The following is a 16,160-nucleotide window of genomic DNA, read 5'->3' as shown; positions in this document are numbered from 1 at the left end:
GGTGAGCAGCATCTGGGGTCTCAAAAGCTTGTGAGTGGCCCTCTAAGATACTACTATTGTTCTCTTACGTCCAGATCAAAGGAGAATTAAGAAAACCAAAGATCCAAGGGAGCAATTAGTCCAAAGGAATAATGGACCACGGGAACCACAGTCTACACAACCTGGACACCAGAAAAACTAGATGGTGCCCAGCTATCACTACTGACTTCTCTGACTGGGATTACAACAGAGGGCCTTCAACAGAGTGGGAGAAAAACTACAGGACAAAAAATTAAATTCTCAAAAAAGACCAGACTTACTGGTCTAACAGAGACTGGAGGAACCCCTGAGACTATGGCCCTAAGACACCCTTCTGAACTGGAACTGAAGCCATTCCCAGAGACCACCTTTCAGTCAAACCATAGACAGGCCCATAAAACAAACAGTAACAGCCAAGAGGACGGCGCTACTTAGAACAATCAATTATATAAGATCAAAAGGACAACATTTGCCCGAAAGCAAAGACGAGAAGGCAGAAAGGGATAGAAAATTGGGACAAAAGGTAACCAGAAACCTAGGATAGAAATGTGGAGAGCGCTGACACATTGTGGGGAATGACACCAACGTCATGGAACATTTTATGTACAGACTATTGAATGGGAAACTAATTTGCTCTGTAAACTTTCACCTAAAGCACAAAAAAAAAAAAAAAAAAAAGAGTTAAATTTCAGGGCACTTCTCTGGAATGCAAAATGCTGGGGTCTAGGCTATGGGCTAATTCTGAGTTTCATTCATCTCTCTCTCTCCCACATTTATTCATTCAACAAATATTTACTGAGTGCTACATAGGTCCCAGGGAATGTTCTGGATTCAGGGAGTGGAGCTGACACCCCAGGGGACCGTTCCTAGCCCCCACCCACCTCTGCCCCTGAGTATTCCACAGTTAAACTGACCTTCTACTGCTTCAGCGGCCGGGTAGTAGTCCCAGGTCTTTGCATTTGCTGTTTCCTTCCTCTCTCTTTTTTTTTCCCCCTCTGGAAAGCTCATCCCAGTTCTTGCATAGCTTGTTCCCTCACAAAATCCTGGTCTCAGTTCGTATGTCAACTGCAAGAAAGGTGTGAATTTACTTTCTTTGCTTATGCCCTGTTCTCCCCCCCCCCCCCCAAATATAGAAACCCCATGAAAGTTATTTTTCCTGTATTCCCTCAGCCTAGGCTTACTAGGAGTCTCTGGGTGGTGACCCTCAACTGCTGGCATAAAAGTCTGAGGTTTGAATCCACCAGCTGCTCTGCAGGAGAAAGGCCCAGCAATATGCTTCCATAAAGATTTACAGCCTAGAAAACCCTATGGGGCAGTTATAGTCTGTCCTACGCAGTCGCTATGAGTCTGAGTCCACTGGACGGCACCCCACAACGAGCACTAAAAAGGAGCCTCCAGACAGGTAGTGCAAAGAAGTAACACACTAAGCTGCTAACCAATACTTTGGCAGTTCGAGTCCACCCAGAAGTACCTCAGAAGAAAGGCCTGACAATCCACTGATAAATCAGTCATTGGAAACTCTGTGGAGCATAGGTCTACTCCGACACACATGGGGTCGCCCTGAGTGGGCGTCGATTCCACAACAACTGGCAGAACTATAGTTTATTCACTTATGTTTGTGTCTCCTCTGTAGAATGGAAGCCCCACGATGGCAGGGGGTTCCGTTTATTTTGTTCCAGCGCCCTGCCCTGAGCTCCTAGACAGGGTCGGCACTCAGGAGGCGCTCACTAAACACTGAATTCTACCTCAGCCTGCTCTATGTCCTGCAGCACTTGCGCCACCTCCGGAGGGAGGTGACCTCAGGCGGCCCCGGCCCAGGAGTTCGAGCTCCGGGAGCACTGCCATTCGAGCAGCTGCAGACACTGCAGGCGCCCAAGCGGAGAGCGCGGAAGCCAGGGGACTTGGGGCGCTTCCTGGAAGAGTGGCGCCTGGCGCGGGGCGGGGCCGCCCGAGGGGCGAGTCACATGACTCGCAGCGGCACCGCCCACCTCCTCGTGGGCGGGGCGTCTGGGGCGGGGCACATGCAAATCATCCCGGGGCTGCGGCCAATCGCGGCGCGCGCCGGGGGTCCCGGCCGGGGGATCCGGGACGCTGGCTCGCGCGCAAGCTTGCGCCGCAGCCGCCCCGGGCTTTTGCAAGCGGCGCCGCGGGCCTGCGAGCTGGGGTGCAGACGCTTCCTCGACCTCCCGCTCGTCCTTTGCGGCAGGCCGGGGCAGGCCGGACCCACGCGGCGTGCAGGCGGCGGCTGCCCCAGTCGGGAGGCGGACGTGCGGCGGGGGTGGGGGCCGCTGCCGGTGCAGGCGCCCCGGCGGCCCGCGCCTCGGCAGCGTGCTCCATGCATCCGGAGCCCGCCCCGCCCCCGAGCAACAACAGCCCCGAGCTTCCCCTCAGCAGCGGCAGCCGCCGGAGCCGCCGCCGCAGCGGGGACGGGGAGCCCCCGGGGTCCCCGCCGCCGCCGCCGCCGCCGCCGCCCGCCGTCACCTACCCGGACTGGGTCGGCCAGAGTTACTCCGAGGTGATGAGCCTCAACGAGCACTCGATGCAGGCGCTGTCCTGGCGCAAGCTCTACTTGAGTCGCGCCAAGCTCAAAGCCTCCAGCCGGACCTCGGCTCTGCTCTCCGGCTTCGCCATGGTGAGCGCGGGCGGTCCTGCCCTGCCCCCTCTCCGGCCCGGGCTGCGCCGCCCGCAGCCCCGACGGGGCCCAGGGGGAGCAGGCTGGGCGGGCGGGGCGGCCGGGAGGGCTGGGGGTGAGGGGAAGAACTGGGGGAAGGGTGTCGTGGACGCTAGAGGGGGCCAGATGTGGCGACAGGTGGCACCCGATGTGGGAGATGGGGGTGTGACAAAGCCATACAGATGTCCAAGGCTGGGGGGCTCAGGTGCCTTTAGAAGGACAAACTTGATGCAGCAAGTGGGGAGGACGTAGTAGGAATGAGGGATCCCCGAAGGTAGATCTGTAAGAAGACGGCCCCGGTATGTTCAGGGGTGAAGAAGGGCACAGAGGGTCTGACCCACCTGAGGTTAGGTGTCAGGAGGTGGGGATGAGAAGGAAGACCCCCGAGCTGCCTCTTTCGTGCCCCCACACCTGAGGCTAGCAGACATTGACCATGTTCATATTAGCTAACAAGGTACCCGGGGATTTCCCGACATCCCTTCTCCCAGCACTTTTCCAGAACCTCAGCCTGGGGAGTTGAGGGTTCACAACCACTCCCCACCCTAACTCGCCACTGAGTCACAGGGTGTGGGGGAGGAGAGGTGGGACATGTTCTTTTTGAATGGGCTCTTAATTTACGGGGGAGGCAGCTTCTCCCACTAGCTGGAGTGCAAACAGGTCTCCCAGGGGTGCAGAGCGTAAGGCCTGCAAGTGGGCCCCAGAAGTGACCCCGTGATTACCTTCAGACAGGAAATCTTGGAGTCTTGCTGGGGCGGGGCACCACATAACAAGTCGTTATTATCACATTCGGTGACATCAGCCTGCCTGACTGGGGTCTGACCCCCCCAGCCCAGAGCACTCCTGCCCACTTCATGGGTGAGCTAAGCCCTTGGCCCTGGGGGAGGGCGTGGCTGCACCACTTGTGTTTTCTCGTGAAGGGAGTGTGCTTGGGTCTTTCCCTGTGTTCCACAAACAAGTGGGCCACTGTAGTAGAAGACTTTTTAGAAGCACTGCGGAGCCCAAGGAGCCCTCATGGCGCAGTGGTTAAGAGCTCAGGCTGTTAACCTAAAGGTCAGCAGTTCGAATCTACAAGCTGCTCCTTGGGAACACTATGCGGCAGCTCTACTCGGTCCTATAGGGTCGCTATGAGTCAAAATCGACTCAAAGGCAGCGGGTTATAGGAGTGAGCCCAGAGCATGGGAAAGGCCAGGAGTTTGGGGCTCTCCCAGCGCTGCACTTGCTGCCTGTGTGACCTTGGTCAATCTCTATCCCTCTCTGGGCCTTGATTTCTGAATGTGTAAATGAAGGCTGCTACTCAGAAGTTAGCCCTGGTGATGCAACGGTGAGGCACTTAAACAAAAGGTTGGCAGTTTCAACCCCTCCAGCGGCTCTGCAGGGGAAGGACCTGGCACTCTGTTCCCATAAAGATTATAGCCTGGAAAACTCTATGGAGCAGTTCTGCTCTGTCACATGGGGTTGCTACGAGTTGGAATTGACTCCATGGCAGCTAACAACAACTCAGAAGTTTCTCCAACTTTGAGAAATAAATTGAGGGAGTCTGTGTGTGTGTGTGTGTGTGTGTGTGTGTACGTATGCGTAAGGGAGGGGCGTTTTAGCTTAGGCCCATGTGATGGAGTTCTGTTCTAGCAGTCCCAAATCCTAAGAGGCCAATCTTTGTGGTTCATATCGGAAGAGTCACTAAGAATAGCTGACCCTAACTGAGCACTCACTGTGTGCTAGGCGCTGTGTAGGTTCCCTAACTCTCGCACTAACTCCTCAAGGACACTTTGAGGGGATGTTGTCAAGCGACTTCCGGAAGGTCACAGGGCTGGTTAGTGGCAGAGGGGGGATTTGAACTCAGGTGGGCAGGCATGCAGAAACCTGTTGCTTAGGTACTTGGACCCTACTTTCTGGTGGACTGAGCTCTGGTTGATGTCCAGCCAGAGATATGTTGGGATCAAGCCCAGGGAGTGAGAAATTGGACAAAAAAACTTATTTTTTTAAGCAAAAAAAAAAAAAGAGTTTGCAGTTTGGGGGAGAGGAGGAGGCAGGAATGACCCCAGTGATTGTTAGCTCTTCACTGCAGTGCTCTGAATTTAAAATGGTGGGGTCACGTTCCCTCTTTTCTTGGGGTCATAGATGCACAGTGGCCCAGAACCCTTCTCTCTCCATGGGAGGTGTGGACCAGGTAAGGGCCCTTTCCGGCCTTTTCAAGTTCTCTCTTCCTGTTGAAGAACCTGAGCCTCTGAGCTCAACACCGCCTCCCTCTTCCTCTTGCTAAAAACAGTGTGGGGAAGTCAGAAGGCTGGGGCAGCAAGTGGCACTTCGGTGGGCCTTGCCTCACCCAGACTGTCTCTTGGGGAGCTTTATTTTCCCCAGCCAGGGTGGAGAAGGCTTCCTGGGTCTGCTGATGAAGCTCCCAAAGTTCTGCAGACAGGGAAGGGCTGAACCCCAAGTCAGCCTGCAGCCTGGGGGAGCAGTTTCAAGAGGGTAATTCCGTTTGCCACGAGGCTGGAAATCCACTGGAGAGATGGGATTGGTGCAGGGAGGTCTGCAGGGCCTGTCTGACCATGCCCCACCCCCACCACAGACACCCAGCTTATGGGTGAGCCTCAGAGAAGAAGGGGTACTTATACACCTGATGCCATGGGAACAAGGATGAGCAAGTTGCCTGGATTACTCTCCCTTGGCCTGTGAGTCAGCACAACGTACTTCCTGCCCCCAAAAGGCTTCCTTCTGAGACCTGGAAAACCCGAGGGGCTGACATGACCTTTCATCTCCGTGGGGGGGCAGGGGGAGTTGGCGAGGATGTCAAGCTGGGGAGGGTGTCCTAGAGAGCCAAGAAGGGATTGAGAGGCCCCTGTAGTGCCCATGACTTGTGGAGTATAGGCCGTGTGACCTTGGGCAAGTGGCTTTCTTGAGTTGGGGCAGTTTTGTTAAAGTGGGGTGAAGAGTGTCCTCTCCCATGGGCTTGCATGAGGATTCACTACAAGGCCCGATGGGGACCCTTGCACGGTCTGATGGCACACACCTTGGCTCCACCCGCTCTGGTCTGCTGACAGATCCCCACCTGCTCTTGACACCATTTCCGGTAACAACAGGCCTTGCCTGGGCTCAGCATCCAACCTCCAACATCAGATACAAAACAGGCCCTAGATGCAGCATACCATTAGTATCATATAGGTGATCCTTGAGCTGAGGGTACCTTTGTGGGCCATGATTCAGGCCATCCCTGCCTCAGTTTACCTCTTGGCAAGAGGCTCCCAGCCTGGGCCTGAGCCTCTGCCCTCCAGGGCTTTAGGGTTCACACATGGGTTTGGTCTGCTGAGGTGGGCAGTCCTGTAACATTAGCCTAAGCAGAAGATAATTGGGAAGGTCAGCCTGCTGCCGTAAACAAAATGCCTTCCAGGACCCAGGATCAATTATTTTTGGATTATCTGCCTCCTCAAGGCCTGTGCCTGCCAGCACCCTTTTGTTCCCAGGTCCCAGAGCAGGTTCAAAAGTTGCTCGGAATTTCTGCGAAAATGAGCTGGAAGGAAGGGTTCAAATCACAAGACTGGAGTGAGCGTCTGTGACGTCTTTGGGATTTAGGGGTCGTGGAGATGAGCAAGAAATTACCATGATTACCAATAATAGTAGTCATTGTTAGTATTGTTGACTGGGCTCTTATAATCTTAAAATCACGCACTGTGCCAGGTGATCTACGTGTTCCATCTCTGTGGTCCTTGTACAACCTATCGGGGGCAGGTACAGTTGTCTCGGGTGAATGGCTTGCTTGAAGTTGCCTGGCTGGTAAGCTATGGAGCCCCGTGCCCGTGGTGTACCCTTGTTGTTGTGGGAGAGAGAGCATCAGAGAATGAGAGGACGACAGAGCTGGGAGGCTGAAGTACAGCAGAGCAAAGAGAAAACAGGGACTCTGGAGGTAGGCAACTTGGGTTCAAATCCCAGCATGGGACCTTGGGGAAGTCACTTAATCTCTCTGGGGCTCAGTTTCCTCAGCTGTAAAATGGGATAATAGCAGTACCAACCTTGTAGGGTTGGTGTGAAGAGTCAGTGAATTATGTTTGCTAAGCACTTAAAATCTATCTGGCCCAAGGTAAGGATGGTTTAGAATACTTCAGGAAGAATGGGATTTCAGCTAAGCCTTAAGGATCAATTGAGTTTTGGTTAGTGGAGTTAGGGCTTAGTGACGAGCTCTCCAGTCAGAGGAAATGACACCAACAAAGCTACAGAGAAGAGAAATTATAGGGTCTTGGGGAAAGCAAAGAAGCCCTGGTAACACAGTGGTTAAAGTTCTCGGCTGCTAAGCAAAAGGTTGGTGGTTTGAACCCACCTAGCCACTCTGTAGAAGAAAGACCTGGCGATTTGCTCCCATAAATATTTCAGCCTAGGAAACCCTATGGGATAGTTCTACTCTGGCACATGGGGTCTCTATGAGTTGGAAACACCTTGATGGCACCCGACAACAACAACAATAGGGAGCAGTAGAGAACAAAGAATCTAGCCAGGCAAGGTAATGGAGGGCTTTGAATGACTGTTTGAGAAGTCTGAACTCTTATATAGGCAATAGAGGGCCATTGAAGGTTTTGGAGCAGAGGAGTTATGTTAGTCTGCGACGATGATGATAATGACGTTACCTGCGGTTCCAGGTGTTAGTCTCAGCCCTTTTCGTTCATTCTTACCTAATCCTCCTAACAGGTCTTGAAGAGCTGTACTGGAGACCGGAAAACTAAGGCTCATGAAGACTCTTAGAGGCTAAGATAAGATACCTAGCAGTAGGATTCCAGCCCTGGGGTGTCTCACTTGGAGCCTGGGCCCCTTACACTGGACCACCCTCTTGCCTCCATCACCCCCTCGTCCCCCAGCTGGTTGATAACTGGGCTTTTGAAGTCTCCCAGATGCCCGATTCTGCACACTGGATTTGCCGGCTGGGCTGTGTATAAATGGAATTTTGCCGAGTGCCCCAGAGGGGAGGGGCTCCGTGCCCGGCAGAGAAGCCTTTTGTAAAACTTCACAAGCACGTATTTCTGGAATTTTCAGCCCAGAGCAGTGTTGAGCCTGTCTTAGTTATCTAGTGCTGCTATAACAAATACCACAAATGGGTGGCTTATACAAAACAGAAATGTATTTTCTCACAGTTTAGGAGGCTAGAAGTCTGAATTCAGGGCGCTGGCTCTAGGGGAGGGCTTTCTCTTTCTGTCACTCTGGAGGAAGTCAGGTCCTTGTCTCTTCTAGCTTCTGCTCCTGGCTGATCTTGTGGCTTGGCATTTCTCCTCCCGCATCTCTGCTTGCTTGCTTGCTTGTTTTAATCTTGATCATATCTCAAAAGAGATTAACTCAAGATACATCTACCCTAATCCAGCCTTATGAGCATAACAAAGACAACCCATTCCCAAATGGGATTATAACCACAGGCATCAAACCAAACCCATTGCCACTGAGTCATTCCTATTCCTAGCGACCCTGTAGGACAGGGTAGAACTGCCCCCATAGGGTTTCCTTCGAAGACTGTAATCTTTCCTGAAGCAGACTACCACCTCTTTTTCCCACAGAGGGGCTGGTGGATTCAAACCACCAACCTTTTGGTTAGCAGTTGAACACTTAACCATTGTGCCACCAAGGCTCCTTTAACCACACCCATAAATCAAAAAAAAAAACCAAACCCATTGCTGTAGAGTCGATTCCGACTTGTAGCCACCCTAAAGCCGTAGAAGTTAGGATTTACAACACATATTTTGGGGGGACACGTTTTTTAAGTTTTTAGGACTAGGCTTGATATCTGTTCATAAAGCATATACGTGTTCTAATAACAAATGTTATATAAGCCTGTATCAAATAAAAAATAGAAAAGTTTAAAGGATGAGCTAAGAATAATTGAATGTCAGTTGACTTTCTAATATGATCTTCCGAGTCTCAGTGGATCACCTGGGATTGTTCACTGTAGACTTTGGAAACTATGGGCCAAAATACCCGGAAGGTCGGGTTTTACCTTCATATATTCATTCAACAACCTCTTACTGAGGCCAGTGAGAAACAAAAACAAAGAGAAATATCTGAAAGTAGAGTGGAGAAAACAAGACATAAAATTATGTCATTATAATTGTTTGCTAAGTGCGGCGATGAGGAGCAGTTATTGATGGACATGTCACAGTCTGAAAATACTCAGTTGTTTAAGTGTTATTGTTACTCTCTCCTTGGGACAAGGATTTTGCTGTCATTTGTTGTTGCTGTGTCCTGTGTATTCCAACTCAGTGACCCTATAGGACAGGGTAGAACTGCCCCACAGGGTTTTATAGGCTTTTTTAATCTTTATAGGAGCAGATCACCAGGTCTTTCTCCCGTGGACGGGCTAGTGGGTTCAAACTGCTGACCTTATGGTTAGCAGCCAGTACTTAACCATTGAGTCTCCTGCAGGGCTACAAGAGCTTCCAGACATGTAGTGACTTCTCAATCAGTATTTTTTTGTGACTGAATGGCACCTGTGCTTACCTGGGAGGCTAGGGAAATAGGATGTGACTTAGAAGGTAAAACTTGAAGGAGTCAGAATAACCCAGATGAAGAGACAGCCTTGGCCTATCCCCCATCCCACCCCCCACCTGCAGGTTGTAACCTAGTAAACCCATTGCCACCAAGTGGATTCTGACTCATAGAGACCCTATAGAACAGAGTAGTAACTGCCCCATAGGGTTTCCAAGGAGCACCTGTAGATTCGAACTACTAACCTTTTGGTTAGCTGCAGAGCTCAACCACTGCACCACCAGGGCTGTTTGTAAACTATTAGTGACTGTAATATAAATTTAGTGAGCTGCAACTGGCAACAATTGTTTTTTTTTTTTTTTTTAATGAACTAAGGATGGGATAAAATAAAAGGTAGCAGCATGTGTTGTAGTGTGCCTGTATAGTGGCCTCTGACTCATAGCGACTCTGGGGGACAGAGTAGAACTGCCCTACAGGGATTTCTTGGCGGTAACCTTTACAGGAGCAGATCCCCGGGTCCTTTTGCCATGGAGCTGCTGGTTGGTTCGAACCACCGAACTTTGAGTTAGCAGCTGAGTATTTAACCATTGCGCTCCCAGAGCTCATGTAAAAATAGACTATCTTAGCAGGCTTTGAGGGTAGGCTTTGTGTGGTGAAACTTTTGTTGCCGTTGTTAAAAATGTGTGTCTATTTATAGATGCATTTGGAGTACTGGGCTGCAGTGGTGGAGAGATTTGTAAATGCTTGGCCTAGGCCTTAGGGTTCTCCTAATAGATGGTTTGCTCTTGGGGTTGGACGGGCAGGCTCAGACGGCTCTGGGTGGCTCTGGGTGACCGTGGCTCAGAGGTGCACATATTCCACCACCTTCCTTGAAAGCCCAAACAAGACAAGCCTGAGACGTGAGAAAGAAAAGTCGCATCTCCCAGCTGTGGGGGCCTGGCCAGGCACAGGAGGCTGTTTAGGTTTATTGGACATCTGTGTGACAGGTGGGTCGGGGTCCCCGTGGAGCCCAGCAAGGTTAAGGAGAAGCAGTTGGCATTTGGGCAGGGTGGACCCAGCCCCTAGCGGGATGAGACAGTTCGACTCTTTGATTCGTGCTTGAGGCCTGGCACCCCAAATATCCGCTGTGGGGTCTATGGCCAGCCTGAGGTAGGGATGGCATTTCCCACCCGTTTTGTCTTTTGAAGACCCTTGTGGCCAGGTTTAGGCAGGCCCATGGCTGCCGGGAGCTGTTTATTTTGGGTTAACAGCAGGCTCAGTGCTCTGGCTATATTTACCTAGTGAAGCTTCATGCAATCTGATCTCCGGGACTCCGCAGGGCCCTAGGAGGCAGTGGCCGGATTCTAGGAGGCCCCTTGTCTTGTCTTTGCTTTCCCAGATTCTCAGGGTCCCACCCATGGGGAGGTATCCCAAGAGAGCGGGAAGCACTCTAGGGAAACCAGAGGCTTTTATACCTATGAGTGGTTTTCACCAGGGTCCATGATTTGGGCTTCTTCCTCACCAGAATTATGCTTTCACGCAGCCCCACAGCACTGAATTTGGTCCCACATGTGAGCAGTACCTGTGCCCGACCCGTGTGGTCAGAGTTCCAGGAATGGGAGGGTCGGGCAAGGTGACAGGGTTCATTCCAGAGTGTGGCGACAGGCCCTTTCCTCTGGCTGGAGGTGCCAGCACTGCAGGTTGAGCTGTCCAGCTTCCCCCAGCGCTGGGCCTCAGGCAGGCGGGCAGGTTCTGTCCTCCCCAGGCCAGGGCTGCCCCCACAACCATGTTTTTCTGGTCCTGGCCCCTGTGGCTGTGAAAATGGTGGGAGGGATCCTCTGTCCTCTGAGGTAGTGAGCTGGCCAGGCGTGGTTTGGGACACCCAGCCTCCTGGTTCCCAGGGTTGTTGCTGGGGCAGACACAGCTGAGTTGGAGGCCTGCGCCTCTCACCCTGCCAAGGGTCGGGAACATGGGGAAGCGGACCCAGCTCTCAACAGCTTGAACTGAAGGCATTTCTCTTCCATCCAAGCCCTGGGTTTTTCTTATTAACTAACATCTATTGAGTACCTCCTGTGTCCCCCGACCTATGCCAAACAGTTTATAGTCAAGGCCTCATTTAATCTCCACAGTGACCGTTTGAGGGGAGCAGTCCTTGCACCCGCATTTTACACAGGCTTTAGAACCAGTTCAAATCCAGGCTCCACCCAATAATTGTTGACACTGGATAAAGCTTATTATATGCCAGGCCTTATTCTAAGGGCTTGATATTCATGAACTCATTTAATTCTTGTAACAACTCTAAGAAGTAGGTTCCTTCATTGTTCCCATTTTATGGATGTGTAAACTGTGGCACAGAGAGGTTGAAATACTTGCCCAAGGTCACCAGCTTTATAAGTGGAGAAGCTGAAATTCTGGCTCCTGGGCCTGTGCTCTTCATGGCTGTGTAGAGGGGGAGACACAGGTACCTGGGGTGGCTGTGATACAGTGAGGCCTCAGGTAAGGGCACAGGTAGGAGTGTTACCTATATGCACCCCCAGCGGCCAGCTCAGGGCATGACCCACGTAATGGGTCCGGACATTTCCCGTGAGTGAATAAATAGCCAGTGGCCCTGGGTCAGCAAACAGCGGCCCCTCCTGCCTGTCCCTTCTGGGTTTCAGGTTCCCGGGCAGTAGGCCAAAACAGGAAGAGGAAGTGCTGGCGGGGAGGGGGGCTGACAGGAGATACATGTAATGCTGGAGGGGCTCCACTGTTCCAGGTAATGGGCAGGCCTGGGGCGCAAGCAGGGCGCCCACAGGACGCAGCCCTGAACTCACTGGCCCATTGGCCTGCCCAGAGGCCTGGTGTCCAGTGAATGGTACCACCCAGAACCCTTACCCTCATGTACCAAGAATTCTTGGGCTTGACTTCAGGCAGCTGGTGATCTTAAAAACGGTAGAAAGCCTGATGGCCCTGTCCCAAATTTATATGAGCTTGAAACATTTTGTAAGCTCTGGAGCTAAAAAGTATGTACAGTCTCAGTTCTGGGAATTCTTAGGCAAAAGTCTATGAGTGAAGGGGGCAGTGTCTGTGAAGTGAATCGAGTTGGACTTGTCTAAAAAGTCCAGTGAATATACACACCTGGATGTTTGGAGGAGCGTAGCGACCTCCTTTACGAGATTCCTACAGGGGTCTTACCCCCAATCCCTTCTAGCTGTGGCCTTTTTCTCACCACACCCCCTTGTTTGACAGAGAGGGCCTGGTAGGTCCATAAGAGAGGGTCTTGACCAAGGTCACACAGTGAGCAGTGTGAGTCCGGAGCCAGAATCAAAGACTGAGGATTAAGCCTGGATGGTTTCCCAGCCCTAGTATAGCTCTCTGTTACAGGGGTAGAAACCCCAGGAGGACTTCACGTCAAGCTGGTGCGTTTAGGGATGAAGTTTCTAAACTGCATAATAATTATTGAGGGTTTCCTGTATCTTTTATATGGATTAACTCATTTAATCCTTACAACAACTCAGTGAGGCATGTATCCATTTTGCAAATGAGGAAACTGAGGCACAGGAAGGAGAAGCCACTTCCCAGAGTCATACCACCTGTAAAGAACAGAGATCCAGGGTTTGGAACCACGCAGCCCAGTTCCAGAGCCTGTGCCCCTAATCACTGCCCCATACTGCTTTTCCAGGCCTCATGAAGGGTACAGGGGACAAGAAATGACAAGAGTTTCTTGGGCACACACTCCTTTCTAACAGGGACAAGCGTACAGGCAGAAGGAGAGTTGGGAGAATAGGAAGGAGCCCACCCCGCTTCCCTGCCTGTCTGTGGGTCAGGCTGCTGAGAGCCTAGTGGATCATTTTCAGCATGAGACCCTCCTCTCTCTGAACTTGGTACGTACATACCAGCCAGCCAGCCAGCCAGCTCTAGTTGAGTTGTCTCCGACTCCTGGCAGCCCCACGTGTGTCAGAGCAGAACTGTGCGCCACAGGGTTTTCAAGGACCGCTCTTTCAGAAGTAGACGGCCAGGCCTTTCTTCCGATACACCTCTGGGTAGATTTATCCCTCCAACTTTTCAGTGAATAGCTGAGTCCGTTAAAGTTTGCACATGCATAGCAAACAATTTATAAAGAGCACCTGGCCTCGATGGTTGAGGGCAGTGGTGGTTCAGCGGTAGAATTCTTCCCTTCCACGCGGGAGACCTGGTTTGATTTGCCGCCAGTGCATCCTAAACGCAGCTACCACTCATCTGACATTGGAGGCTTGTGTGTGGCTCTGATGCTGACCAGGTTTCAGTGTAGCTTCCGGACCAAGGTGGACTGGGAAGAAAAGCCCTGTGATCTGTTTCCAAAAATCAGTCAGTGAAAACCCTGCGGATCACAACAATCCGATTCTGTTGTGCTTGGGGTTGTCATGAGTGTGGGGGGGGGGGCACTTGTTGGCAGCTAACAACAACAAAACCCTTGATGGTATTATTGCCATCAGCTGCCGAGGCCCCTTCAGTCCCTGCTGAAGCGGGCAAACCTGGCCACTTGCCCACCACCCGCTGCTCCTGGCCCATATCTGATAAGCTGGGCTGCTTTGCATGGGGGTGATTTGCAAGGCCCAGGTGAGAAGCAGCAGGTGGTGGGCCTGGAAGTGCCCTTGGTGACCTCAGATCTGCAAGTCTCTGGGAACTGGGCAGCAACTATTGCCTCAGCCCTGGAACCTTGAGCCCAGAGCTGGGGCTGGGAGGAGACACCCTTAGGGCTTGCTGGCCCCAGTCCTCAGCCACCTCTTCTGGGAAGCCTCTCTCAGTTCTTTGTTTATCTGTGCACTGTGTTCTCAGGAAGGGCCTGGGGGCCTTCACCTCTCCAGCCCCTATTCCTGTCCTTGTCCCCAGAGCAGGGCATAAAGGAGAAGCCTTTCCCTGGTGGGGCGTGTAGGGCTGACAGCATGGTGGCTGGTTGTTAACCACTGGCTGGGTGATAATTGGAGTGGTTTCCATTTGAGAGGTTTTACTGTGTGCTAGGAGCTCTCGTTTAATTGCTGAAATAGTCCTGTGAACTGATACTATAGCCTCATTTCACAGGTAGGAAAATGGAGGTTCAGAGAGGTTAATTCTTTGCCCAAGCACACACAGGTCGTAGGCGGCAGAGCTGGGACCCAAATTCAGGCAGCCTGCTTTCTTCACCAGTACCGTCTGCCACTTCCCAAGTGGGTAGGTCTTACTGTCTCCATTATACAGATGGAGAAACTGAGGTTCCGTGCAGCCCATTGACTTGCCCCGAGATTGATGGGAGCAAAGCCAGGGATTGAGCTCGGCCCATCACTTCTTCCCCATGGGCCATGGCTGTCATCTGGCACTCACCCTGCCTGTTCTTGTCCCCACAGGTGGCGATGGTGGAGGTGCAGCTGGATGCTGACCACGACTACCCACCAGGGCTGCTTATCGCCTTCAGTGCCTGCACCACGGTGCTGGTGGCCGTGCACCTGTTTGCACTCATGATCAGCACTTGCATCCTGCCCAACATTGAGGCCGTGAGCAACGTGCATAACCTCAACTCTGTCAAGGAGTCGCCCCACGAGCGCATGCACCGCCACATTGAGCTGGCCTGGGCCTTCTCCACTGTCATTGGCACACTGCTCTTCCTGGCCGAGGTGGTGCTGCTCTGCTGGGTCAAGTTCCTGCCCCTCAAGAAGCAGCCAGGTCAGCCACGGCCCACGAGCAAGCCCCCAGATGGCGGCGGGGTCCTCAATGTCAGCAGCAGCAGCCCCGAGGGCATCACCCCAGGCCAGGCAGCTGCCATCGCCTCCACCACCATAATGGTCCCCTTCGGCCTGGTCTTTATCGTCTTTGCCGTCCACTTTTACCGCTCGCTGGTCAGCCACAAGACAGACCGACAGTTTCAGGAGCTCAACGAACTAGCCGAGTTTGCTCGCCTGCAGGACCAGCTGGACCACAGAGGGGACCACCCCCTGACACCCGGCAGCCACTATGCCTGAGCCTTTGTGGGCCTGGGTGTTTCCAAGCTTTGGCCTTAATGCCTCTTCCTGAAGGTGTTGTCCTGCCCCACCTTCAAGGACAGCCTGTACAGGGGGCTGGGCTTCTGTCGGGGCAGAGAGTGGAGGGAAGAGGGTTTTTTAAAAGAAATGACTGGACTTTGAAACTTGCCTCTCAAAGAATCAGCACTTCCTGTCCTTCCAGACCCAGATGCACCTGCTGGGAGGCGGTAGGGGCTGGAGCAGGGACAGACACTCCCTTTGTCCTCCTCCCGTCCTGTGCCAGGGCCACCTGGGTGCTTCCTGCCTTTTCCATCTCGACCTCTCGCCCCATTTGGCATCGAGAGTGTATGCGTGTGTATGTGTGTGTGTGTGTGCGTGCGTGTATGTACGGACACAGAAATATACTCTTAAGGGACAGCTTCTCCTTGTGTCTCTATCTCTTGGGTCCAGGCTGTCCTGTACTATTTCTTCCCCCTGCCGCCGCCCTAACCAGTTGAGCTCCTAAGCAAAGTTTTTCATTTCTTTCAGCAGTTTGAGAAATTTTAAGCCTACCAAAAAGTCACAAGAATAGTAAGTGAAATATATAATTCCCCTGAACCATATGTTTTAGTTACAGATAGCACAATCTTTCATGCCTAAATAAAAACCAGATACTAAAGCTGTTGCCGTCGAGTCGATTTCGACTCATAGCAACTCTCTAGGACAGAGCAGAACTGCCCCATAGAGTTTCCAAGGCTGCAGCCTTTAAGGAAGCACACTGCTACAGCTTTCTCCCATGGAGCAGCTGGTGGGTTCTAACTGCCAACCTCTTGTCAGCAGCCGAGTGCTTAACCACTGTGCCACAGGGCCCCGTTTCATGCCTAAATACTTCTAAAAACACGGACATTCCCCTACATAACCACAGTTCAGTTATCAAATTCCGTAAATTTGACATGAATAGAATACTGTTACATAATGTCCATATTCAGGTTTCCCACTTGTCCCAGTGATGTTCTTTCCACCAGTGTTCTTTCCAGTCCAAGATGATGTATTACATTGAGTAGCCTCCTTTAATCCGGAGAGTTCCTTAGCTTTTGTCTTTC

At 52.1% G+C, this 16,160-nt stretch overlaps 2 protein-coding genes across 2 annotated transcripts in view; one reads left to right on the top strand and one right to left on the bottom strand.

The window, feature by feature from the left end:
* Positions 1-1,005, bottom strand: part of KDM2B (lysine demethylase 2B) — a 154,767-nt gene extending 153,762 nt beyond the window's left edge. Inside the window, exon 1 of the mRNA XM_049865302.1 lies at positions 933-1,005. The gene's annotated coding sequence lies outside the window, so the exon portion shown is untranslated. The remainder of the gene's footprint in view (positions 1-932) is intronic.
* Positions 1,006-2,092: 1,087 nt separating this feature from the next.
* ORAI1 (ORAI calcium release-activated calcium modulator 1) lies at positions 2,093-15,500 on the top strand. The gene is made up of 2 exons (XM_049866190.1): positions 2,093-2,650; positions 14,467-15,500. Exons 1-2 carry the CDS (start codon positions 2,354-2,356, stop codon positions 15,076-15,078), a joined length of 909 nt encoding a protein of 302 aa, XP_049722147.1. The 5' UTR covers positions 2,093-2,353; the 3' UTR covers positions 15,079-15,500.
* The last annotated feature ends 660 nt before the right edge of the window (positions 15,501-16,160 follow it).

The sequence above is a fragment of the Elephas maximus genome, chromosome 22 (assembly GCF_024166365.1).
Source record: "Elephas maximus indicus isolate mEleMax1 chromosome 22, mEleMax1 primary haplotype, whole genome shotgun sequence".
Taxonomy (NCBI): Eukaryota; Metazoa; Chordata; class Mammalia; order Proboscidea; family Elephantidae; genus Elephas; species Elephas maximus.
Note: the sequence above shows the minus strand (reverse complement) of the source record. Positions and strands in the feature narration are given on the sequence as shown.